Below are 27847 nucleotides of genomic sequence, written 5' to 3'. Positions count from 1 at the left end.
ATTTAAACACACACACACACACAAACACACACACACACACACACACACATATATATATATATATATATCCCTTATCCTATTCTAATAAAAGAATAAGTTTATTCTCTTTTTGTCATGTGTCATCTTATAAGGTCCCTTAATTAATGACATGCCATTTGTCAACCTATTGATTCTCCATTTCAAATTTCAAATTTCAAAATTTTCATTCTAATTACATTAAATTAATAACATTAGAATAAACATTAAAATAATATTAATACAAATTATAAGGTCACGTATTTATTTAAATCAACGATTATAATTTTATATAACTAAAAAATATCTCTTAATTAACAATTTAATTAAAATAATTGATTAATAATTGGGTTTAACTATAAATTTTTTTTTAGATTCCACACTATATTTTCTTCATTATGGAATTGCAAAAAACAAATGTAAGATTTTTTGGGTTAAAGCTTATTTAAGAAAATAAAACTTTCAATGATTAAATTGAGAAGAAAATTTTACTTGAATTGTTAAACCGTAAAAAAAATATTAAATATAGTGGATTTTATAGTATTTAAAGATTTATGTTGTTATTTTGTTTGTAAAAAAACAAATTCCAATAATTTCAATAATAAATAATTCTTTTGAAACTATATATATATATATATATATATATATATATATATATATATATATATATATATATATATATATATATATATATATATGGGAGGGGGGTGTAAATTTGATCATATGATTTAACTTCTTAAGTATTTTTTATAGTTGAACTATTCAATAAAAATGGCATAGCTAAACATTTTAAAAATTATCTTCCATGACCGAAACTCCAAAAGGATTTGTAACATAATAGTATTAGGAATTGATGGAAATATGACCCCCCAACTAACTTTAACTAGTGTCATACCCGTCCGGTGGAGAGGTTGACAAATGTATAAACAATATATTGATTTATCTTAACTTTATAGCATATTACTTTCATTACTTTCTATATTAGTTGTGTACATGACAAACCTACCCAATTATCTTTCTATCTCTTGAAATAACATCTATAATTGTATTGCATACATAAGATAAAATGAAGGACACAGTCAATTTAAGACTAAAAAACTAAAATATTACTCATTGTAGATCTGAAAGTCAACATTTTCAACATATTGGTTTAGATAAAACCACCCACAAGGACAAAGCTAGTAAGATCCTTTGGACAAACCTAGTCAAATCATTTGGCGTATGAGCAATAAAGATGGAAAGGTGAAGGAAGATTACTTGAATACGGTGAAATTGATTTAGCATACATGCTCTAACACAAATGGAGTGAGCTTGACACTTCAAGCTTAACCATTGATGAGAACTGGGTTCGTTTTTATTGGTAGGTTTCTATCAATAACTTCAATCTCTCAATTTCCAGTTTTTATCTTTTTAATATCTACTAATCTACCTATATGAATATAGGATTAATGTCATAAATGGATACAAAAATATTTGTTTTTATATAAACCATCATTGTTTTTAAAAATACAACCAGAAAGGTATTTTGTGAACAAAAAAGTTCCAGTACATATTTTGATGTTATTTTTTCAAAACAATGGTGATTTGTGAAACGTGTTTTTTTTGTTTGTCTAATTATATATTTAACAATCATTTCTAAATCTTCATTTTTTTTTATTCACTTTTTTTTGTTTTATTTTCTTACTTGACCATTGTACTTGAAAGTATAATGGTTAATAAGAAAAAAAAAACATATTTTTTAATATAAATTAAAAATGAAAGTATAATGCTATATTTGAAAGTATAATGCTTAAATAAGAAAATAACATAATTATTTTGTAAATAAGAATTAAAAATTAAAGTATGATGCTATATTTGAAAGTACAATGCTTAAATAAGAAAAAATTACATAATTTTTATTAAAAATAAGTACAATGCTATTATTTTCAAAGAAGAATTACCACTTTTCCCCAGCCACATTTATACATTTTTTAAAATATGACAATTGTTGAATGACCGTTATTCCCCCCCCCCCCCCCCAATACACACACACACATTTATACATTTGTTTAAAATATGATAATTGTCAAATGCCCATTATCCCCCCCCCCCCCCCCCCCTTGTGATTTGTGAAATGTACTTAATTTTTTTTGTTTGTCTAATTATATATTTAACATTCATTTCTAAATCATTTTTTAATTTTTTGTTTTATTTTCTTTTTTAACCATTGTACTTTGAAAGTACAATGGTTTAATAAGAAAAAAACATTTTTTTAAAAAAATATGAGTGAAAAAAGAAAGTATGATGTTATATTTTAAAGTACAATACTTAAATAAGAAAATAACATATATTTTTTTTGAAAATAAGAATTAAAAAAATTAAAGTATGATGCTATATTTGAAAGTACAATGCTTAAATAAGAAAAATTACATATTTTTTATTAAAAATAAGTACAATGCTATTATTTTCAAAGACAAATTACCATTTTGCCCCCAGACCTATTTATAAATTTGTTTAAAATATTGAAAGTATGATGCTATATTTGAAAGTACAATGCTTAAATAAGAAAATAACATAATTGTTTTTAAAATAAGAATTAAAATTGTAAGTTACTATAAAGATAATGATAATGTACCTGGAGATTTTGATTTGTAGCGTTTAACTCATGTTCCAGCTAGGATATTTGTTATGTTCGAGCATAACACCTCTCTTATAAAAGAAAAGAGAATATTATAATAGAAAGATGAGAGATTAATGGGTTAGTGAAAAGGCAAAACTAACCTCCAAAACAATGGAGAACTCAAGCTCAAACTTTTGCATTATGAAACATACACTTTGTACTTTCTTCATATCGCATAATTTCAGAAATTAGCTTCTGTTATTCTGACACCTAGCAAAGTTCATTGCTATTTTTTAGTCTAACCAAAATAGAAAAATATGATCTTTTCTTGTGGTATTGACGTAACTATAATCATATAGGATGTTATAATAAGAAAATAACTCAAAGTGTGTTGCCATTTTTCTAATTTGCTTCAATTTTCCTAACTGAGCTGGTACAATTTTCAATCATTCGGTTTATTTTTTTGTCATAGATGGTTAAACGAAATAACATAATTTTATTATATTTTATAATGGCATGTTTAAGTTTACACTTTAGTCTTTGTATTTAAATAATACTAATTTAAAAATGTCATGATTCAATTAGACTTAAAGGTATCATATTGAACTAAAAACAAATCATTTTTAAGTTATCATTGTGTAATGTCATAAAGAGGTTTCATATGTCATCGACTCCTTATTCAGTTACAAATTTTAATCGTTATTATTAACTAACCATCATGTAACATCCGGATACTCAGGTATCCTATTTTGTTCTTTTATTTTTGGGGATTGTGAGGAGACTCGGCGAGTTGGCGTCTAAACTCGTCGAGTATGGTCGCGGATTCGTATGCGAGTTCATAGCTGGACTTGGCAAGTTCATGAGTGGACTCAGCGAGTTCATGCTGTTTAATGAAACCCTAATTTCCAGGGTTTGAGACCTATTTAAAGGCCCTTAGGGCCGTCATTTGCGGCCACCAACCCCCAGAGAGAAACCCTAAGAGATCTAGAGCGTTTGTGAGGAAGGAGAGGCTGAAGGAGGAGCGATTGTGGTGATTTCTGAGTTCTTAGAGATCATATTGAGGTATTTTGCTCGGACCTTCTTCAGTTTTGATGTTGATTCTTAGTGTTAGGGTTTTCTAACCCTTTTAGAGGATGAATAAGTGGAGCATTTGGTCCCTTCTAGAGTCTATGTTCTGGATCTGGGCCCAAAGAGGTCCAAAGACCTTAACCCTTGGAGCTTTATGAGTTATTTTGGGAGCCATGAGCTTAGGATGTCATTTTTGGGGCTAAATCACCAAGTTAGACCATTTAGATGATATATGAGTGTCAAGGTCTAAACTGTACGTGATTATCATGCTTGGGAAGGCCAGATCTATGAATGTATGGAACAGATCTGACCTCAGGAGGCCTATGGAGTTTGTGCATGACATGAACTCGCCGAGTCCGAAGAACAGACTCAGCGAGTAGGATGAGGGCTTCCCGTAAATCACTCAGTGAGTGGACTTGCCGAGTTGGGGAATAACTCGGTGAGTCAGGGAGAGTCAGGGGGACTGGAGTTCAAGGTGGAACTCGCCGAGTTGTTCTTGAGACTCGGCGAGTTGAGTCGGGGTGGCCCCGCGATTCATGCCAGTTGGAACTCGTCGAGTCAGGGGAAGTACTCGACGTGCCAAGAAAGGGACTAAGAGAGTCAGTGGACACGTGTAGACTCGTCGAGTCGCCCTAGTGCACTCGACGAGTCGGGTCATAGTTTGACCATGGACCTTGTTGAATTTTAGGGTTGACTACAGTTGTATTTATGAAAGTATTACTTTATGTGATTAAGCGGAGGCTAGATCACATTTCTTCCGAGTCAGATATTTACCGAGACACCGAGGTGAGTCTTCTCACTATACGTTACCTAGAGTGGTATTATGCGATGACCAGAGGGTCTTATGTGTTATGTATGAGATTATATGTTATGTGATATATGTATGTTGTATGATGATATAGACCGGACCGGAGGGTCCAACGAGCTATGACCGGACCAGAGGGTCCAACGAGCTACGGGGCTGGAGGGTCCCGCTGAGACACATCGACCGAAGGGTCTTATTATAGCCTCGAGTGGCGTATGTGTTGTATGCGGTATTTTGGGGAACTCACAAAGCAATTATGCTTACAGTTGTTGCGTTATGTGTTTCAGGTACCAGTAATGAGCACGGGAAGGCACCAGCATGATTCGTACACACACACACACATTGGAGTTTATATATATTCTGATCTTGGGGTTTTGTACTAATACAATGTTGATACAATGTTTTTAAAATTAATGTGAATGATATTTTATGGTTTTCAAAAGTGAAAAATTGTTTCAAATTTTTACGGTGTTACAACTTGGTATCAGAGCCTTGGTTTGAGGGATTCGGATGCACCTTCAGGCATATCTGAACTCAAACTGAGGATTTGAGGAAAAGTTTGATAATGAAGTAAAATTTTAGAAAAGAGTACAAAGAGTTTTGAGACAAACAGAGCAGAGCCGTGTGTACGATCAGCCAGCGCCCAAACAGTGAATCCCCAAAAGTACCCTTACATTATGTGTTATGAGATATGTTATGTTACATTATGCATGCTAGAGTAGGCTAGGTATACATATTAGGACTATAGTGGCCTGATTTGTGATGCCTTAGCCTAGGAGATTTCTGCTACTGAGACGCTTTGAGAGCGAGTAGATAGCAGTTAGGAGCTCATGAGAGTAGAGTACTCGTAATCCAGGATCCAAGGAGGAGGACTTGGAGTGAATGCTGATGCGGTGTGGTCAATAGTATTAGGCCCGTACTACTGAAGACACCGGATCAGTGGGCATTCCAAGTAAGAATCTTTTGCACAACGGAGGATGATTAGGGTTGCGTTATCGAGTATGAGTATGCTCGATCGGGTCTCTGATAATTATTGTTGTATTTCAGAGGCATCATGGTTGGGACTCGACACACACCTGAGAGCAGTGGTGTCAGCGACGAGGAGATCTGCCGATTGATTCACGAGGAGGTGGCTGCTGCCATCCGGGCTGAGATTCCTGAGATGTTTGGGGACATCAAGACCACATTGATCGAGACTTTTGATGAGCGGTATGCAGCGCTGACTGAGGCTGTTGCAGCTGCAGCTACTGTTGCTGTTGCTGCTGCTAGACCTCAGGGAGGTGACTCGTTGTTGTTTCGGGAGTTCAGAAACATGAAGCCACCAGAGTTCGACGGGACGCAGGACCCGATTGCCGCTATAAGATGGATCTCTGATATCGAGGGATGTTTCTATACGTGTTCTTGTCCAGAGCACTTGAGGGTTCGGTTCGCCCTGAACCAGCTCCGCTTGGGAGCAAAGGATTGGTGGAAGTTCGTGACGGCGAACTTCACTTTGGCTGAGATTTCTGAGGTGACCTGGGAGACGTTCACCGCTATGTTAAAAGAGGATTATGTTCCCCCGGTGGAAAGGGAACGGTTGATTCAGGAGTTCTTGACCCTCAAACAGAGTACTGATTCTGTGGCAATGATCACCAGGAAGTTTCATGAGAGGGCGATGTTTTGCCCTGAGCAGGTGTCATCTGAGCAGGCTCGTATGAGCCGTTATCTGAGTGTGCTGAGGAGAGACATTCAGGAGTTCGTGGCGAACTTGAATTAGTGGACATTTGCTGAGCTCCGGGCAAATGCTCGGAAGAGGGAGATTGAGTTGGAGACTCAGGCCAGGGAGGAAGCCGAGTCACAGAGGGCAGATCGGCGACCGGATCAGTCTCAGCTGGCAGCCAAGCGGGCTAGACCCGCTGATTCAAGATCTGGGGGTGCGAAGGGTCGCACTTGTGGGAAGTGCGGTAAGAGTCATGAGGGGTCTTGCAGGGCTGGAGTATGCTACAAGTGTGGGAAGGAGGGGCATATCACGAGGGATTGCCCCAAGGGGTTTTCGGTTTGCTTCCATTGCAACCAGACCGGCCATCGGAAGGCCGAGTGCCCTCAGCTTCTTCAGGGGTCAGCGCAGGGATCTGCGCCTGCTGCTAGGGCTACCGAGGTTCGGCCGGTGAAGGCCGAGGGCCCGAAGGCTCGTGGGAGAGCATTTCAGTTGACTGCAGAGGAGGTCCGCGCGGCGCCCGATGTTGTGGCTAGTATGTATTCTCTTTTCATCTTTTATTTGAGTTGAGTTTTTATGCTTATATGATGATGTGCGTAGGTACTTTTCTTGTGAGTTTTGTGTCTGCTTTGGTATTATTTGACTCGGGTGCGAGTCGGTCGTTCATTTCAGTAGCTTTTAGTCAGCACATTAGTATCCGTCGAGAGGCGTTGGATCGACCTCTGCAAGTTTCTATAGCTGATGAGCGAGTAGTGTATGCTTCAGATGTGATTCGAGGATGTGTTCTTGAGATCTTCGGTGTGGAGTTTCCGATAGATCTGGTTCCGATCGCGATGGGGGACGTGTGTGTTATAGTGGGTATGGATTTGTTGAGCCGTTATGGAGCTGTGATTGATTGCGAGCATCAATTGGTGACAATTCGAGACCCTAGTGGGGGAGTCCTTACGGTGTACGGCGAGGGTACATGTACAGGTTCAGCATTTTGCTCGGCCGCCAGAGCGAGACAGAGTCTACAGCAGGGCTGTAAGGGATTTGTGGCATATGTGATAGATGTGAGGGTCGATTCAGAGAGACCGAGGACAGTGGATGAGGTTCCGATAGTGCGTGAGTTTCCGGATGTGTTTCCAGAGGAGTTGTCGGGTGTGCCTCCGGAGAGGCAAGTAGAGTTCGGTATTGAATTGGTTCCGGGAGCTGCACCTATCGCCAAGGCACCTTATCGCCTTGCGCCTCCAGAGATGCAGGAGTTATCCTCGCAGCTCCAGGAGCTTTTGGGGAAGGGGTTTATTCGGCCGAGCAGTTCGCCATGGGGAGCGCCTATTCTTTTTGTCAAGAAGAAGGATGGTTCACACCGGATGTGCATTGATTACTGGGAGTTGAACAAGCTAACGGTCAAGAACCTTTACCCGTTGCCGAGGATCGACAATTTGTTCGATCAGTTGCAGGGAGCATCTTGGTTCTCCAAGATCGATTTGAGGTCTGGGTATCATCAGGTGAGGGTGCGAGAAGAGGACGTCCAGAAGACAGCATTCCGGACTCGTTATGGGCATTACGAGTTTGTGGTGATGCCTTTCGGACTCACCAACGCACCGGCGGTGTTCATGGATCTCATGAACAGAGTGTGCAGACTGATGTTGGATCGCTCAGTGATCGTGTTCATCGACGACATATTGGTGTATTCGAGATCCAGAGAGCAGCATGAGGAGCATTTGAGGGAGATCCTCGGAGTTCTGAGATCGGAGAGGCTTTATGCCAAGTTCTCCAAAAGTGAGTTATGGCTGCGAGAGGTTCAATTTTTGGGGCATCTCGTTAACCAGAATGGGATATTGGTCAATCCGGCCAAGATTGAGGCATTCATGAGGTGGGAGGTGTCGAGATCACCCACCGAGATCAGAAGCTTTCTGGTGTTGGCCGGCTATTATCAGAGATTTATTAAGGATTTCTCCAAGATCGTTGTGCCACTCACCAAGTTGACCCAGAAGGGTGCCGCGTTTTCTTGGGGTCCGGAGCAGCAGACCTTGTTCGAGACACTTCGCCAGAAATTATACGAGGCCCCAATATTAGCCCTTCCGGAAGGGATGGAGGATTTTGTGGTATATTGTGATGCATCGATATCCGGATTGGGAGCGGTGCTTATGCAGAGGGGGCATGTGATAGCGTATGCATCGAGGCAACTTAAGCCTCTTGAGTCGAGATATCCCGCTCATGATTTGGAACTGGGAGCGGTAGTGTTCGCCCTCAAGATCTGGCGACATTATCTGTATGGGGTTCGGTGTACGATATACACGGACCACAAGAGCTTGAAGTATTTGTTGGATCAGCCCAACCTGAATATGTGCCAGAGGAGGTGGTTGGACGTGGTCAAGGATTATGATTGTGAGATCCTGTACCACCCGGGTAAGGCTAATGTTGTAGCCGATGCACTGAGCCGAAGGGCGGAGGGCACCCCATTGCGGGATGTTTGTTTGAGATTGACAGTGATGACCCCGGTGTTGGATGCTATCCGTGGGGCCCAGGCTGAGGCTGTGAGGCCAGAAAGCCAGAAGAGAGAGCGAGTTGTTGGGCTGGTATCGGAATTCGTTACCGATAGCCAGGGGCTTATGACATTTCAGGGTCGGATATGGGTACCGTCCGTGGGCAGAACGCGTACCATTTTGATGGAAGCGGCTCATCGATCGAAGTTCTCGATCCATCCCGGGGCCACTAAGATGTATTTGGATCTGAAAAAAAAGGAATAATGGTGGCCGTATATGAAGAGAGATGTTGCATGGTTTGTAGAGAGATGCTTGACCTGTCGTAGGGTTAAGGCCGAGCACCAGCGTCCACATGGTAAGTTGCAGCCATTAGAGATTCCCGAGTGGAAATGGGAACAGATTACCATGGATTTCATCACCAAATTTCCAAGGATCGCGAGGGGTGTCGATGCAATTTGGGTGATTGTGGACAGGTTGCCAAAGAGTGCTCACTTCCTGGCCATCAGTGAGAGCTCTTCCGCGGAGAGGTTGGCAGAATTGTACGTGAGAGACGTGGTATCGCGGCATGGAGTGCCGATCTCGATTGTCTCAAATCGAGATGTACGTTTCATTTCCAGGTTCTGGAAGAAGTTTCATGAGGAATTGGGTACAAAGCTGCATTTTAGTACCGCATACCACCCACAGACTGACGGGCAGAGTGAGCGGACGATACAGACGCTCGAGGACATGCTCCGAGCATGTGTGTTGGATTTCGGCGGGCGTTGGGACATGTATTTGCCCTTGGCGGAGTTTTCTTATAACAACAACCACCATTCGAGCATTGGCATGCCGCCCTTTGAGCTGTTGTATGGGAGGAGATGTTGGGCCCCCATTTGTTGGAGAGAAGTAGGGCAGCGTCTGATGGGTAGTACCGAGATTGTGCTTCAGACGACAGAGCAGATCCAGCAGGTCAGACAGAGGTTGTTGACCGCTCAGAGTCGTCAGAAGAGTTATGCAGACAGACGCCGGTCTGAGCTTGAGTTTCAGGTCGGCGACTTCGTGCTCCTGAAGGTCTCTCCTTGGAAAGGAGTGATTCGCTTCAGGAAGAGGGGCAAGTTGGGTCCCCGATATATTGGTCCTTTCAGGGTGATCGCGAGGGTAAGCAGGGTAGCCTACCGTTTGGAGTTACCAGCAGAGTTGGGTCAGATTCATGACACTTTCCACATGTCACAGCTGCAAAAGTGTATAGCCGACGAGTCGGCAGTGGTGCCATTAGAAGATATTTAGGTGGATGCGAGCCTGAATTATGTTGAGAGACCGATAGCGATTAGGGATCGGAAGGTCAAGGTTTTGAGGAACAAGGTGGTGTCTTTGGTTCAGGTCCAACGACAGCATCAGAAAGGGTCAGAGTTGACTTGGGAACCAGAGCGTGAGATGCGGGAGCAACATCCATAGTTGTTTGCAGAATGAGACATCGAGGGTGAAGTCTGATTCTAGTGGGGGAGAATTGTAACATCCGGATACCCAGGTATCCTATTTTGTTCTTTTATTTTTGGGGATAGTGAGGAGACTCGGTGAGTTGGCGTCTAAACTCGCCGAGTATGGACGCGGATTCGTATGCGAGTTCACAGCTGGACTCGACGAGTTCATGAGTGGACTCGGCGAGTCCACGCTATTTAATGAAACCCTAATTTCCAGGGTTTGAGACCTATTTAAAGGCCCTTAGGGCCGTCATTTGTGGCCACCAACCCCCAGAGAGAAACCCTAAGAGATCTAGAGCGTTTGTGAGGAAGGAGAGGCTGAAGGAGGAGCGATTGTGGTGATTTCTGAGTTCTTAGAGATCATATTGAGGTATTTTGCTCGGACCTTCTTCAGTTTTGATGTTGATTCTTAGTGTTAGGGTTTTCTAACCCTTTTAGAGGATGAATAAGTGGAGCATTTGGTCCCTTCTAGAGTCTATGTTCTGGATCTGGGCCCAAAGAGGTCCAAAGACCTTAACCCTTGGAGCTTTATGAGTTATTTTGGGAGCCATGAGCTTAGGATGTCATTTTTGGGGCTAAATCACCAAGTTAGACCATTTAGATGATATATGAGTGTCAAGGTCTAAACTGTACGTGATTATCATGCTTGGGAAGGCCAGATCTATGAATGTATGGAACAGATCTGACCTCAGGAGGCCTATGGAGTTTGTGCATGACATGAACTCGCCGAGTCCGAAGAACAGACTCAGCGAGTAGGATGAGGGCTTCCCGTAAATCACTCAGTGAGTGGACTTGCCGAGTTGGGGAATAACTCGGTGAGTCAGGGAGAGTCAGGGGGACTGGAGTTCAAGGTGGAACTCGCCGAGTTGTTCTTGAGACTCGGCGAGTTGAGTCGGGGTGGCCCCGCGATTCATGCCAGTTGGAACTCGTCGAGTCAGGGGAAGTACTCGACGTGCCAAGAAAGGGACTAAGAGAGTCAGTGGACACGTGTAGACTCGTCGAGTCGCCCTAGTGCACTCGACGAGTCGGGTCATAGTTTGACCATGGACCTTGTTGAATTTTAGGGTTGACTACAGTTGTATTTATGAAAGTATTACTTTATGTGATTAAGCGGAGGCTAGATCACATTTCTTCCGAGTCAGATATTTACCGAGACACCGAGGTGAGTCTTCTCACTATACGTTACCTAGAGTGGTATTATACGATGACCAGAGGGTCTTATGTGTTATGTATGAGATTATGTGCTATGTGATATATGTATGTTGTATGATGATATAGACCGGACCGGAGGGTCCAACGAGCTATAACCGGACCAGAGGGTCCAACGAGCTACAGGGCTGGAGGGTCCCGCTGAGACACATCGACCGGAGGGTCGCATTATAGCCTCAAGTGGCGTATGTGTTGTATGCGGTATTTTGGGGAACTCACTAAGCAATTATGCTTACAGCTGTTGCGTTATGTGTTTTAGATACCAATGATGAGCGCGGGAAGGCGCCGACATGATTCGTACACACACACATTGGAGTTTATATATATTCTGATCTTGGGGTTTTGTAATAATACAATGTTGATACAATGTTTTTAAAATGAATGTGAATGATATTTTATGGTTTTCAAAAGTGAAAAATTATTTCAAATTTTTACGGTGTTACACATCATGTTAACTATTTTATTGAAATTTTTAAACAAAGTAAGTTATATTATTTTCTATTCTAAATCTTAAACTTACACAATCAGCCATTAAGAGATTATTTTTTATCCCTTTCTCCAACTTTATCATATTATGTCCTTTTTCTAGTCAATCAACATTTTAGATAATTTATTTATTTCATCAATTTTAGTAAATTTTTTAAAAATGAGAAACAATCATGTTGATACTTTGACTAAAAAGAAGGTAAATTGTCTAAACTTGATGAAATGTTGGATATACATAAAAGATACAGGTTACGAAATTGATCTAAATAATGATAAGTATACATAAATAAGCCATCAACTAATGTCTACCTTTAATAAACCAATTTTGATACTGATATTCAATGTTTTTAACATCATTGCTAGAATATTTTTTACATAAAAGTTAATATTTTTTTTAATGATGATTTTTAATTTTACATATACTTTTTAAATGGTGATGTTATTTATAATGTATAACGTGAGTACTATTTACTTTAATTTAATTTTAAAAAATTCTGTTAAATTTTGTTAGTTACACTTTTACTTTTGTAATAGTTTTTAATAGCAGATGTATTGTTCGGTAAGAATCATTTGTAGATAGAGGGGTGAAGTAGTCATTTAATATCATCTAAAAAGTATTTTTTTTGGTAAGAATAATTTGTAGATAGAGGGGAAAGTGGTCATTTGCTATCATCCAAAAAGTATTGTTTGGTAAGAATGGTTTGTAGATAGAGGGGTAAAGTGATCTGTTATTATCATCTAAAAAATTCATTCACTAAGAAAAACAAAAACAAAAACAAAAACAATTTTGTTCATTAAGTACTTTATCATGAAATTCATCATTTATGATTCACCCATACAACAATTTGTCCATATCACATAATAAGGAAAAAGATTAAGAAACATGCCCTTACCTTAGCAACAACTTGATGCTTGCTAATAACTCGTATTGCCAACATATTATTCTCAACATATTCAGCCACAATCTAGTTCCTGTTCCAATATTTACATGAAAAAGATATCAAAATTAACAAATGTCCAAAAGATGGGAGCTTTATCCTAAATATATAACCCACAAGAGAAAATACCTTTTTACCGCTGCAGCAAGCACCAACGTTGTGGCAAATGAGTTTGATTTTCAGACGAAGCACATAATTTGATCAATCAAACAAAAACAGTAAAAATGAAAACCGAATGTCAAATGTTACAAATAATCATATTAAAGATAGATGACTTTCGAAAGAAAAAGAAGATAATGTAAAGTGTTGGCTTCTTCTTTTTCAAAATTAATCAGATGAAAGAGAAAATGGTTAATTAACTAACCGCAAAACTACACCAAAACAATTATTTGAAAACTAACAAAAATATATTTCATTCAAAGAATACATTCATTTTAGTTTAAAACATGCATATACAAGTAACATTATATAAAATATATATGCTAAATTTAATCAATATAATACATTTCAGAATATATCTTACAATCTCACATCCCAATGGTAATAACAACATACTTATCTCGATCATGTGCAATATTTACTGCTATTATTGTTAAAAATGACAAGTTTGTTGACATTGTTGTTAAAAATGATAAGGCCTGAGATCCAAAAACAGTAATGAACTTTTCAGTCCCAACAAAAAATAGGAATCATCGTTGACATGTTAGACTCAAAGTAGCAGTGTACTTTTAAATAATAAGGTAGAATTAACAGCAGTTGATTAAAGTACAATTTGTTAGTAAGATTTAACTTTAAAACTCAAAGTTTTAATAAGCAAAAATGTAAATACAATGGTATTAAAAAAAGTCTGAAAGTACATTGCTATTACGGAAAAGAGAACCAAGAAAGTGCAGGATATATCTGAGGATGGGCATTAGGTAAGCCCATCTGAAATTTTAAGCATACATATATGTTCCAAGGGAGAAGGTAATCAATCATGGTGTATCATCTGTATCTAATTTCTTATATCGAGAGTATTTTGGTCTTTTAATAAAAGAAAAAAAAAAGAATAGGAGTTGGTTGGTACCTGACAAGTGAAGACATCCAAATCTATCTATTTGGAGTCTGTTTGTTCAACACATATGTTCCCAAATCACCAAACTTCACAATTAAAACTTGGTTCTTTAAATTAAATTCCATAAACAAAATTTTATCAATAATAACCGATCAACAGATTAAAGAAAATTAATTTATCATCATAAGTCATGACTAACCCCATAGTCGTTGTCAAAACCATCAATATTAATAGAATCACCATATTCCTGTTACGTTAAAAAGGTTGATCTTCCCTATTAAACAGATGCTTATAAAAAAATAAATTTTAAATCAATGGTTTAAAATGTGGTAGTTTCATGAACTAAATATCACTTTTTTTCCCTAGTACTACTCCATCTAGACTAGAATTATATTAAGCAAGATGTAGGATTACAATTACATTAAGAAGTTCAAAATTGTTTTTTGTTACTATATAATTTCAACACCACACAAGAACTTGAAACTCAATATCCAAAATCAGAAAAAAGGTTTTAGACCTGGTAATCATAATCATGTTCTAAAAGTGCACCTAGATAAGAAGATGAAGAAATCAAACCTCCTAAATATAACTTCAAAAAGAGAGAAGGCCATGGTGGTCCAACAACATGACATAGAGAGAGACAGACAGACAGAGAGAACGAGAGAGAGAGAGAGAGAGAGAGATGGAGAAAGATAAATAAAGAGAGTGTTACCCGTTGTTTATGAAATCAATCCATGAGGATTCAGAGAAGAAGACTGAGGGTCAAACTTGATACCACAAATCAAACGCCTACAAGAACTTGGGGAAAAAACACTGTCAAGAGAATGAATAGGAAAACACTGAGAGAAAGAAAACAATATGTATCTGGATCTAGGGACTGAAGTGAACACTGATGTCGATTATTTCAACACTCTCATAATCAGAATGACATGTCGATTTTGATACATCTGATTGTGGATTGACTTTTCCTTCAACATCTTCAAATTTCTACATGAAAATTATATAGAACACAATTAAATACATATGAAATCGAAAATAGAAACATAAATGAACATTAACTTCAATTATACAACGAAATTGAATATGCAATGAAGTACAAATCAAAGGAATCAATTAAAGAAACGCATTGAAACATTGAAAAAATTAAGCAAGAGTCAATAATTTTACCTTAGGTGAACAAATTTCAAACGAATTGGAATCCATAACATCAATCAAATGAAGCAATTCTTTTTACCAAGTGAAAGATAGAAACATTAAACATCGAAGGATCATTATATAGGCCGATTTGTACGACGTGCTTGGAGCAGTTAGTGAATAAGAAGCATGGAAGCAACATGGGGAGAGGAAGGAGGAGGGTCGTCGGAAACCGATTGCTAGAACTGCACAGCAACCGTAAATAATGAGTTTAAATGGTTGAGATTAAAAGTTTCAAGAGTTTGAACGGCTGTGATATGGACGACGGTTTTCCACTCACCGTCATCCATAGTATAAAGAATTTGATAGATAAAAGTGCGATATGGTATTATGTATTAAAGATGTCGAAGGCCAAATAGAATGTTATGTATTCGATTATGTTGATCATGCTTTAGTATATTTAGATGAATCAGAATTTGGTAGCGTTCGGTCCAAGAAGATGACAAAATCTCTTCGATAATATAGTAGTCATCTTGTATAATTGGTTATTGTTTACACTCCGTAAACTTAAAGTTAGCTGGATGTCATGATTGTGAAACCCTTTGATGTCAATAACTATGTAATTTTATGTGTTCTAGCTTCTCGTTAGTTTTCTAATAACATCTGATTATCAATCAATTATTTAATTAGACGATTTTTAATCAAAAATACAAAGTTGTATTTTTTTATGTATCATTTTCTCGTAAAAGTAAGGACGCGATAATCCACAACTCATGTTTCTTGACATAAACATTATATTTCTTGTTCCGAAAATATGATTTATTTTTCTATGTTGTTCAAAACACATTGATGGAAACAATATGACATTATAATTTTATATTATTTTTCATAAAAAAATAATAATAATATGTATGGTTTCATGCCATGTGCCTCTTTTCGTTTGTTTTGTTTAACCACAACGCCATGTGATGTGTTCATCATGTAATGCATTTTTATCTTCTAGTCGAAATATATAAAAATATGTGACTAATAGCGTAATAGCAATACAATATATGGTTTATCAATATTTTTGTTAACGAGTAAAATAATGCAACTTTAAAAATGAGTGAAACTATATAATTGACAATCACAAAATAGACTGTTTGAAATTACAAACGTTGTGTAAAAAGAAGAAAACAAAAATTACAAACGCCTTTCAGCCTTAGAAACACATCACAATTTTGAATCAGATTTGTTTGTTTAAGCTTCTTTTTTTTTTCTAAATGTTAGTTCTGAATTCCGACTTATTCCCTTAATCAACTTTCATCTTACTCTTATTTTCCGTTTTATTGATTTAAATGGAGACAATGTGTTCATCAATTCCATTTGGGTTTGTACTTTGTAGAGTTCAATTTTGTTTAAGGCTTTATTAAGTTAAGCATCGATGATTTTAGTCTCATCAAACCTTTTACATAATCAAGATTAATCAAGAAAGTTGATATTACTTTTAGCTATATTGCAAGCTTGAAAACTGTCACATAAATTGATATGAGCTTTTGCATATACTTTTACACACATTACGCTTTTCGCAAGATTATTATCAACAAGGTTTTCCATGTTTGTATCTTTGAGATTAATTACTAATTAGTAGAATTTTCGTTGATCAAATGTGTAGTGAAATCCCACAACTTCTTTCCTAATTCTCTATCATTAGCTTCTTTACTTGCTTCCTCTAAATTACAATCACCAAAATACTTGCCACTCATCCCCTCCACTTGCGGATTCAATGCCACGTAGCATGTAGTTGCTGCTCCCTTTAAAAATATAAATAACAACAAACAATCATATCATATAAAATCAACACTCTTAACTTTCAAATTTCACAAAAAATCACCTGTTGCACAGTTTTAAGCACCAATTTTCCAAACACGTTAGTAAGTCCTGCATCAATACCCACAAACAATAACTATTTATACATAAATTCATTATATATTTACAAAAAAAAAAAAAAATGTTTTTTGGTGTAATTAGGTCACCTCTAAAGAAGGTGTGATGGCGGAAGATATTGGTGGGAATTGCTCCGGGATGAACGGAGTTTGCAGTTATGGGTGCTTCATCTTCATCTTCCTGCTTGTGAAACCCTAATTCTCGTTATCGATTATTATATTATACCAATTTTAGAGCTTGGAGAACAGGTAATCGGTTACCTAGAGTACCTTTAAGCGACGTGAAAGCTCGTTAGAATGAAGAACATTGGCTAACTTTGATTGACCATATGCAGATAAAGCATTGTACCTTTTATAAGTTGTAACAAACACAGTCAAAAGTAGAAAAAGATGAAACGAGTCAAATAGTGAGAAATTATGAATCGAATTTTGTAATTTACCCAGATTGGGTGTTGATATTGTCGAAGCGAATCCCTTCGCTGTAAGATAACTGGTGTCTACGTGATGAAACGTTAACAATTCTTCCTTCTTTTCTGCTTTCAAGTGCAGTTTTTTTCATGGTTTCGAGTAGAAGATTTGTTAGATGAAAATGGCCGACATGATTGGTTGCAAATTGGAGTTCTATGTTGTCTTTGGATAGCATATATGGGGTTCCTAATATTCCTGCATTGTTTCTGGAAAAACGGAATAAAGACTAAGAAATCTTAGAAATTAACTATTTGAACAGCATTACGATGGGAATTATTGATTCTTACATGAGGAGATTGAGTGGAAGACCTGAGGATTTGAAATCCGATGCGAAATTGTTTACTGATGCTAAGGAACTGAGATCGAGCTCCATGGTATCGAGTTTGGCAGATGGGATTTGTTTTAGGATTGCTTCTTTGACCTCTCTTCCTGCTGACGTATTCCTAACAGCCATAACTACATGGACTCCACGAAGTGCAAGAACCCGTGCAGTTTCAGTCCCGAGGCCACTTGAGGCTCCTGAAATAGCACCATGGAAGAATCATAACGAAAATGGAGTTCAGTTAGTACTTTCATCGAACACTTGGAAGGTAAAATTGAAACAGAGTTCGGTTAGTACTTTAATCGAACACTTGGAAGGCAAAATTAGAACATTTTCAATTAAAGTGGAAGATGAGGCGAGTTATTTACCTGTAACAATGGCGGTGAGACCCGATCCATCAATTCCTTGGGTAACTTCCTCGGCCGTTGAGAATCTTGAGAACCCAGATGGCCCTTTTAATCCAAACATCGTTCTCTGGATGAAATGAAGCATCTACTTTTTATTGCTAATACTCTATCCAAACAACTATATCCACGTTATCAAATACAAGTTTACTATAATTTTGCTATTAAATTTGTTACGAAATTTTGTGTTAGTTGCTAAACTCCGATTGTCTTTTCCAATCTTTAATTGAGAATTTCAAACTCCATTGGCACTTAACATGCAGGTGCAGAATCTAAATAAACTCAATTTTTGAAAGGAAATACGTTCATAACAACACAAATTTAAAAGCCCTAATTTTTGTTTACATAAAAGATAAAACGATACCACATTTCTACTACAAGGCAAACAAAATGGATTTATTATGTGGAAAATGATTTAGTAGGATAATTATGTTTTAACATCGTTAAAAAATACTATTAAAGTTTGTTATATTTAAAAAACACATTCCCGGTAAGATATTTGTACAAAAATACCAACGAACTATACATTTTGTTCAAATGTTACCTTTTGGTATCAGCATTTTTTTGGCGAGGGCAAAATATTACCGATAAAAATATAATCAAGGGAAAAAAAATTGACTCACAAGAGTAACTATGTTTCAAATTCATCCAAAAAACAATATCCAAATTTGGTATGTTTAAAAAACACAATCCACATAACATCTTTGTACAAAAACCCCTCAACAAACTATATGTCTTGTTGAAATGTTACCCACGAGTAACCATCTCCCTGTGTTTATTGGTGAAATGACATAGACATGACATTAATTTATATATTCCTCTTTCATAATTCGATTTAGGGCTACTTTATGAACAAACGACTTCTTCTCTTATGATTACTTATTCTTCAACTAAGTCAATGATCTCAAACTCAAGCTCGCATAATTCGAAGACACCAAAGATATTTGATGATGCAAATCCTTATGGTTGTGGACACCCTTCTCAAATTTGCACATCAACCACGAAGACTAATCCCGACAAAAAATTCAGGGTTTGTCCCAACATAATGGTAAGTTTAACGAAAGCTTTATCATGTCATTCTCCTATATATTTTCTTGGTTATGTGATTCATTTTTTGAATACGAAGACTAATCCTAGAACAAAGTTAATGGTTCGTCCCAACCGAATCGAATTCCAGATTGAGTAAACTAACCCAGCCTATTGCACATTATGTTCCAAACTAAATGGCCATTACTTAATTATGCCATTTTGTAATATGCATCGATATTTTTAACAAATTATGCAAATAAAAAATAACATTCGGTTCCGATAAGTTTGAGGTTTACCAGTAAGTTCCAGGTTCCTTTAGTTGTACTTATTTAATTTTTATTATTAAGTGAAATACAATAGTCTGGAATATGAAGTACTTGTCTGGAATGTAGTATAAATTAATATGCAAAGCCTTATGTAGGTAGTTATTTGGCCTTAGTAACTCCCCAATACATTAAGTGATTTTATTAAGTGAAATACAATAAGTCCGGATTGTGAAGAGATTGTCTAGAATGTAGTATGAATCCATATGTAATGCCTTGGGTAGGTAGTTATTTAGCCTTAGTAACGCCCCAATACATTAGATAACTAGTTAGGTTAAAAAGATCAATCTATAGAGAACTCTGAAATGTATTCTATATTCTGGAATACGAAGAACAACTCTGGAATGTGTAGAACAATCCATTTTGGAACGCCATAAAGAGTGTGATAAACTCAACCGACCGTCATGTGAGGCTATCTTCCGACAAACATGTTTTGATATGTGGTTAGATATCCATTTGGATGGAAAGAGACCCTTTGCTTTTGCATTATACATTCTGCAAAGAAGTTGTTACAAATCCTCAAAGCATTGTAGATGAAATGGTTTTTGAGATCGGGGACTTCGAGTTAACCTTTGGGAGGAAGGAATTCTACCTTGTCACTTGCTCTCATTTTGGTGATTTTCTCATAGCCTCACAGTTTTAAATAGATGACTTGTTTTGAATTGATGCTCTAAATCAAGTCTTGTTGAACATTATAATTTGCGCTTTCAAATGATTTTGAATTTTTGTGTATTTAGGGGCACCATGAGGTTATCCACCTCATCATGGCACAGTTTAGTTTGGGTAGTCTATGGTTTCGTTTGGTTCGGTTTTTAATAATGCAAATGAGTGTTCATTGTTCACAATTCTATTACTATCGAACCTCCAAGTGAACACCTGTGTCCTTTCCCCTGGTTGGAGGGATTCTAAGCACTCAATATTAACATCTTACAAGATCACATCTTCACTAAAATTACCAAAAGTAATAAGCACAAGTTACACCTATCAATCGGAAAATATCACTGACTAGCATCACAATTCACAACATCACCTTTGTCTACCTAAAACCACATGCCCCATCAAGTTATAGGTCTTCTAATTAGTACACCCTATATATACATCCTAATAAAAAATGAAAATGTATCATATATATCTTTGCAAAAAAAAGAACCTTAATTAATGTTTTCCTCATCGATCTTTATCTTTGATCTTCTTGGCCTTGGAGTAGTATCTCTCGAAAGCTCGAGGAAGATAAAACGGCAATAGAAACCCAAATAGGTTAAAGCTCCAGTACATCATATTAGCAATCGCCAACACTCTTCCAATTAACAACCTTCTTCTACTCCCATGGAAATCCTCATCATCCACCTTCGATATCTCACTTCTCACCCACGACATCACCGTATATATCCTTGTCGAATTGTACACCACAGACACCAATGCCCTCATCGGCAACGAAAACCCATCGGAAAACGCAACCCCTTCCAGAAACAACTGGCTAGCCAACAAGAATACATGTGGGGTCGCTGCTTTTATACCTTCTTTATCTCCTTCAAGAATTCCTTCAAATATGTATCCCACCGGAAGAAACAGGCCAATGACAGCTCCAAGGAAGCAGTAAAGGATGAGGAGGCTATTGTTATCGTCAAAAACGGATTGGTTGTGGGCCGGAGAGAGGGTAGGAAATACGACCTTGGACATGAAGTACATGTAGAAGAAGGAAAGGACTACGAAGCCGAAGTCTTCAATGGCGACCATGCCGGAGGCGGAGAGCACCACCACCAGAGCAAGGGAGTTGAGTTGTTGGAAGGAGAATATGCGACGGAGGAAATGGGATTTTGGTTGCCTTCTGGAGCGTGGTGTTTTTTGTTCGTATTTGGTTTCGTCTCTAACTACGCCATCGTTGTTGGGGCCAACCCCACCCGACATTTTTTTCCGGTGGCTTTTCTTTGTGAAATTGTGAAGAGATTTTATTAAAAATGGTGGATGTGACTTGTGAGACAAAAATGAAAGTTTTGGCATGAGAAAGAGAGTGAAAAATGGGGTTTGTGAGGATGAGAGAGATTGAAGAAGGAGGATGGGTGGAGGTGGCTGTCAAACCTTGAGTTATGGCTAAGTATTAAATGTGGTAGAGAGGAGTTGGAAAAAAGTAGCATGTGACGTGTGAGATATTGTTGTTTGATTTTTGATGATTGATTTATGTAATTTGATTAATTCATCTTGTACAAGTATATCGACCTAAAATTATGTGATATTTCATTGTTCATATGCCTTATATATATATATATATATATATATATATATATATATATATATATATATATATATATATATATATATAATCTCATTTTCTTTCTATTCATATAAAACTAGGGAAGAATCCCCCCACGTGGCAAGGGTTGGAGGGTATTTCATAGCGTCCCAACTCATATTATATACAAAAGATGTATATACCCATCTTTTTTAATATTTGAAGCATGTCCGATACATAATGTATTTGCAGGAAAAAAAGAAAGAAAGTAGGTTGCTATTATAATTAACTCAAATTAAGTAAACTGTTATTTCATGTATCTAGATTCAAAACATACCAACCACTTAATAAACAGGAATAAAGAAAGAAAGTAGGTTGGTATTACAATTAACTTAAATAAGTAAGCTGCTATTTTATGTATCTATATTCAAAACAGACCAACCACTTAATAAACAGAGACATTAACCTATATATATATATATATATATATATATATATATATATATATATATATATACAGAGAGAGAGAGAGAGGGATTCAAATGTTTATAACAAATATTGTGTTCCTAAATGCACCAATCAAAAATTAGCAAAATATTAAATAATTCTTTAATTCAATAAGGGTATTTTGGAGATTTTGTATTCTCAATTAATGGAAGCTTTTAAATGAAATCTTATAATTAAAGAAAGAAAATAAATATTTGACCTAATCTTCCTTTTATATTACTGGAACTTCTTATCATCATCGATACACGCCTCCCTCTTCCACCTCCAACATCAAATCATTGTCTTTACCCTCTCATCTATGTCACTTCTGGATGGTGCTGCCTCCGCCCCCATCGTGTTTATTTCGTGGGTTTATATCAAGATCGTGTACATGTCTCCTCTATTATGTGGTGTTATAAATTCAAAATCCAATTCAAGTACCTTCTAGTAAATGGAACCGACAATGAGGAAAAAATATTGAATTCATTTGGATGGTGGAGTTGTTGGTAATCGGCAATAGGGGTGCAAACAAGCCGAGCCGAGCCCGAGCCTGGCCAAGCTCAGCTCGGGCTCGTTTATGTTATACGAGGCTCGAGCTCGAGCTCGGCTCGATTCGAGCTTTCTTTTACTGAGCTCGGCTCGAGCTCGTAAAGAATTATACAAGCTCGGCTCAGGCTCGGGCTCGGCTCGTTTTTCATTTGGTGTGCCTAAATAAGCTTAAGCTCGGCTCAAGCTCGTTTACTAATACCTGAAATCCATAATTTCCCAAATATGTTTTTATTTTAATATAAGAAAATAATAATAAATTATATTATATAAAAGCTCGTTTAGGCTCGCGAGCCTAATCGAGCTTAGTGACATAGGCTCGAGCTCGAGCTCGTTTAATAAACGAGTTTAATATTAAGCTCGAGCTCGGCTCGGGCTCGTTTAAAACCGGTTTCGAGTCGAGCTTTTAACGAGCCGATCCCGAGTAGCTCGCGAGTAGCTTGGCTCGTTTGCACCCCTAATCGGCAACATGGAAAGCATCAACAAAGGTAAATTAATTTTTTTTCCTAATCGCATAAGCATTATCTTTATTTATTGTTTTGAAAATCTAGACATGTAATTTAGTATCTATTAACCAATCCCAAATCTCAATTTATTTCTCGGTTCAAGATTTCCATAGATGATTATTGGTTTATGTGAGCTATCGATATTAATATCAAATATAAGTTGAAGTATAAAAAAATATTAGTTGTCGTATTAAATTCTATAATTTACAAAATGCAAAATACTAGAGTTGCATGGTTGCATGATACTTTTTTTTTATATATTATGTAATTCAATCTTATTATTTGTCAATGTATTCTAACAGAATACTAATATTTGTAGGAAAATTAAATAGACAATATAGTATATTATATAAGAATATATAACATTTTGTGAAGTGTATTCTCTTAGAATACACTAAATTTTTTCATATCTGAAAGTTGATTATGTTTTCTTTTTGGATTTAGGTTTTGAAGAAACTATCGTCGATGTGTGTAACAACCGGATTCCCAGGTATGATATTTTGTTCCTTTATTGTTTAGTTTTGTGGGGGAACTCGGCGAGTTGGCGTCTAGACTCGCCGAGTATGGTCGTGGATTGGTACGCGAGTTCACAGCTGGACTCGGCGAGTTCATGAGTGGACTCGGCGAGTCCACGCTGTTTAATGAAACCCTAATTTCTAGGGTTTGAGACCTATTTAAAGGGCCTTATGGCCGTCATTTGAGGCCACCAACCCCAGAGAGAGACCCTAAAGAGATCTAGAGAGTTTGTGAGGAAGGAGAGGCTAATCTTGAGCTTTGGTAGGTGTTTTTGCAAGAAGGAAGTGTTTAAGGCAAGAGGAAGCTGAAGGAGGTGCGATTTCTGGTGGTTTTGAGCTCATAGAGACTACATTGAGGTATTATTCTCGGACCTTCTTCAGTTTTGGTGTTGATTCTTTGTGTTAGGGTTTTCCTAACCCTTTTGGAGATTGATTAAGTGGTATTTTGGTCCCTCCTCGAGTTTGTGTTCTGGATCCGGACCCAAAGAGGTCCAGAGACCTTAACCTTTGGAGCTTTTTGAGTCATTTTGGAAGTCATGAGCTTGGAATGTCATTTTGGGGGCTAAATCACCATTTTGGACCATTTATATGTTATATGTATGTCAAGGTCCAAACTTTACGTGATTATCATGCTTGGGGAGGCCAGATCTATGATTATATGGAATAGATCTGACCTCAGAAGTTGTTTTGAGTTAGTGCATGGCATGAACTCGCCGAGTCCCAAGAACAGACTCGGCGAGTGGTATGAAGGTTGCCCGTTAATCACTCAGTAAGTGGACTTGCCGAGTTGGGGGAATGACTCGGTGAGTCAGGGAGAGTCAGGGGTCTGAGTTCAAGTTAGAACTCGCCGAGTTGTTCTTGAGACTCGGCGAGTTGAGTCGAGGTGGAACCGTGATTCATGCCAGGTGAAACTCGTCGAGTTAAGGGAAATACTCGACGTGCCAAGAGAGAATCTAAGAAGAGTCAGTGGACACGTTTAGACTCGCCGAGTCGCCCTTGTGCACTCGCCGAGTCGGGTCAAGTTTGACCATTGACCTTGTTGACTTTTAGGGTTGAGTACTGTTGTATTTATGAGAGTATTACTTTGTGTGATTAAGCGGAGGCTAGATCACATTTCTTCCTAGACAGATACTTATCGAAACCGCGAGGTGAGTCTTCTCACTATACGTTACCTAGAGTGGTTTATTTGTGTGGACCAGAGGGTCTTATGTGTTATGTATGAGACTATGTGCTATGTGATATTTGTATGTTGTATGATGATATAGACCGGACCAGAGGGTCCAACGAGCTATGACCGGACCAGAGGGTCCAACGAGCTACGGGACTGGAGGGTCCCGCTGAGACACGTCGACCGGAGGGTCGTATTATTGCCTCGAGTGGCGTATGTGTTGTATGTAGTATTTTGGGGAACTCGCTAAGCATTTACGCTTACAGTTGTTGTGTTATGTGTTTCAGGTACTAATGATGAGTGCGGGAAGGCGCCGGCATGATTTGTACACACTTGAGGGGTTTATGTTTTGGAGTCTGGGGAGATGCTTTTGTGATAAATACATTTGATACAATATGTTTGATGTTATTTTGTGAGTAAATGAATGTTTTAAAAATGAAAATTTGTTTTGAAAATTTACGTTGTTACAATGTGGAAAATGAAGAAAACATGGAGAATGAGAGTATTTTAGTATAATATATTCTGCTAGAATGTATAAAGTGTTTCTTAAATATAATATTCTTTCAGAATGGATTAATAATTTTTCTTTTTTAACCATTCTTAGTTTTAATCTTTAAGAATAAATGTAATTCTTAAACCATTATTAGTCATTTTTTTCAGAATGTATGTAATAATCGTTTTATAATCTTATTTCTTACGAATTTATGTAATTAGTGATTCTTAAAGAATAAAATCTGTATTCTTTAGAAAATATTATTCTTGATAATATGTTGTATAATTCTTTAAACATGTTAGTTATAAAAAAATATATTGGATGGAACTATATTCTGCAAGAATAAAGTCAAAATTATAAGGTAATTTATCAAAAATATCTGAATTGGAACTATATTCTGCAAGAATAAAATCAAAAATATATTTACTACTTAATTGTTGGCATTTTATCATTCTGACAGAATAAATTCATATTTTTAAATTTGAATTAATTTAAAAAGTTCATATTTTTAAAAAAGAATGGAATTAATTATTCCTCAAAAATCCGAAATTTTCCTTTTTTAATATAATTTAATGGACCAAACTACCCTTATGTTAAAAATTGTGTGATTATATAGTACATGTTACCCTATAGTAATATCATAGACTCTCAGATCAGGACCACTAATTATAATTCATCCGTTGGTTCAGATTTGTGCATAAGGGCACACAATATATGCTATGAACAATTGAACCTAGCCCTATATATATATATATATATATATATATATATATATATATATATATATATATATATATATATACTACTCCTTGAGATTAGGGTGAATTGTATATATGCAACACGACGAATTTTTATTGTTTTTTGTTTTATTGGCTTTGGATTTGGATGCACATGGATAAAGCGTACAACCCGCAAAAAGCGTGTAGTTTTTTAAGTGATTTCATAGCCACAACCAATTTTAATAACTATTTTCTCTAATTAACTAATGGTAGTATATTGATATTTGTAAACAAACACATCAGTTCTTCAAAGTCCATGCATAAATTTTTTTGTTCCCATAGTCATCAGTAAATGCCTAAATTTTGAAAACAAAGGAAACTAATACTATGGAAGTCAAAAATCATATTGATAACTAATAAGAATTCAAAATGTTGGTGTACATGTAATAATAAAACTCATAAACTAATATACTATATCAGAAATTACAAAACTTCGGAAAATTAAAAAAAAAAACAACACAGATTATGATTGTGGTTGATGAAAGTTGTATTACCAGGATGAAATGAAGGAAGAGTGTGGACTTCATTGAACTTCCATTTTTGGTATCTGCATAAAAGCTTCTTTCCAAGCTCCACCTCTTAAGTCAAACCAATTTTCTGAAGCCTAAGAAACATAAAAAAAAAAAAGACTGATATACATTGTAAATTTAATTTTTTGCCCTTTTGCAACGATTTAAAGGAGAATCGAGTACATGTCTAATGTGTTTGTTTGAGATTAGATTGGCCATAACGAATGATGCATGTCATCCATGTTTAAAGCCAAAAACTTCTAGAAGACCATCATCTGCTTTAGCCTCAACAAAGTCTTATTGTGATTTGTTTTCTTGTCTAAAAAATGACTTAAGTATAAGTATTTTATTATCGTAATAGTAATTTTTTGTCAAACCATCTCGTTAAGGTGACGACACCGCCGTCGCCATGAAAAGTCCTGGGCTTGCAGTTCATAAATTCTTTATAGGAGCACACTCGTTGGTGCCATTGACTTTCACCAAGATTAGTGTTATTAGCACTGCTCCCACTCCCGTTTCCATTCCCGCTAATTTATGCTCTAGTGGTGTGACAGCTGCTTGGAACATAGTGGGTCCATTGGTGGAGTCGGTGTTGGTGTGGTTGCTGGTGTCTCGTCGGCACATCGGTTACTTCTGTGTGGTGGCATTCTTCTACCATATAGATTAAAGATGGAATGATGGTAATTCCTCGATAATGGTCATGAATCAAGTATTCGTCTCAGCTATATGTTTGTTATGACTTGCCTTTATTGCAACTTGTAAACATTTAAAGAAAATCAAAGGGATATATAAAATTACTTTAATAAGTGAAATCCGGCCATGTCGACTGTGCAAGAATAGAGGTATAAGAGACACATAAAGAACTTAGATGTATGATTCTATAGTATCATAAAATACTCTTATAGTATTTTTAAGCTTTATGCTCAGTTCTAGCGTTTCTTTGTATGAGGTGTTGGTAAGTATTAGACTTGTTGTTCAATACGACTATTCTCAAGCACATGTTAGTCATACATCGGACAAATATAGTTGATCAGGATATATTTATCCCATATGATTTACATAATACCTAGGCCTACTCGTAGTGTTCAACTTATCTTATTACTTTTGTATTGTTTTTGTTATGACATTGTTCTAGTATGTAGGTACGCACTTATACTTTATTAAAATATCATTATATTTTAAAAGTATACTTATGAAAAATGTTTTAGT

General features: G+C 36.8%; 2 protein-coding genes and 1 long non-coding RNA gene across 3 annotated transcripts; all 3 read right to left on the bottom strand.

Annotated features, from left to right (window-relative positions):
* Positions 1–725: 725 nt before the first annotated feature.
* LOC111917999 (uncharacterized) lies at positions 726–13169 on the bottom strand. Its single transcript, XR_006187469.2, has 5 exons — positions 12877–13169; positions 12703–12781; positions 2776–2884; positions 2630–2703; positions 726–1216 (listed from the first exon to the last, which is right to left on the bottom strand). It is a non-coding gene; the product is annotated as an uncharacterized LOC111917999 (long non-coding RNA).
* A 3227-nt stretch (positions 13170–16396) lies between these two features.
* On the bottom strand, positions 16397–18358 carry LOC111918048 (short-chain dehydrogenase TIC 32, chloroplastic). The gene is made up of 7 exons (XM_023913708.3): positions 18019–18358; positions 17616–17847; positions 17301–17534; positions 17131–17209; positions 16951–17041; positions 16809–16855; positions 16397–16728 (listed from the first exon to the last, which is right to left on the bottom strand). The coding sequence occupies exons 1-7, from the start codon at positions 18140–18142 to the stop codon at positions 16555–16557; spliced, it is 981 nt and encodes a 326-aa protein (XP_023769476.1). The 5' UTR covers positions 18143–18358; the 3' UTR covers positions 16397–16554.
* Positions 18359–20325: 1967 nt separating this feature from the next.
* Positions 20326–21487, bottom strand: LOC111918000 (uncharacterized). Its single transcript, XM_023913644.3, has one exon. The coding sequence runs from the start codon at positions 21405–21407 to the stop codon at positions 20574–20576; it is 834 nt and encodes a 277-aa protein (XP_023769412.1). The 5' UTR covers positions 21408–21487; the 3' UTR covers positions 20326–20573.
* Between the last annotated feature and the right edge of the window lie 6360 nt (positions 21488–27847).

This window comes from Lactuca sativa, chromosome 9 (assembly GCF_002870075.4).
Source record: "Lactuca sativa cultivar Salinas chromosome 9, Lsat_Salinas_v11, whole genome shotgun sequence".
Lineage (NCBI taxonomy): Eukaryota > Viridiplantae > Streptophyta > Magnoliopsida > Asterales > Asteraceae > Lactuca > Lactuca sativa.
This window is presented reverse-complemented; position numbering and strand designations above follow the sequence as displayed.

Bases quoted from the DNA above. Each gene is read 5' to 3' on its own strand.
- LOC111918048 (XM_023913708.3), bottom strand. From the start codon at position 18,142: ATGCTTCATTTCATCCAGAGAACGATGTTTGGATTAAAAGGGCCATCT. The intron at 17,042-17,130 runs GTACTCTAGGTA...TTTCACAAGCAG, and splicing joins AGCTTTCACGTCGCTTAAAG to GAAGATGAAGATGAAGCACC. The intron at 16,856-16,950 runs GTGACCTAATTA...GTATTGATGCAG, and splicing joins CCATCACACCTTCTTTAGAG to GACTTACTAACGTGTTTGGA.
- LOC111918000 (XM_023913644.3), bottom strand. From the start codon at position 21,407: ATGCCAAAACTTTCATTTTTGTCTCACAAGTCACATCCACCATTTTTA.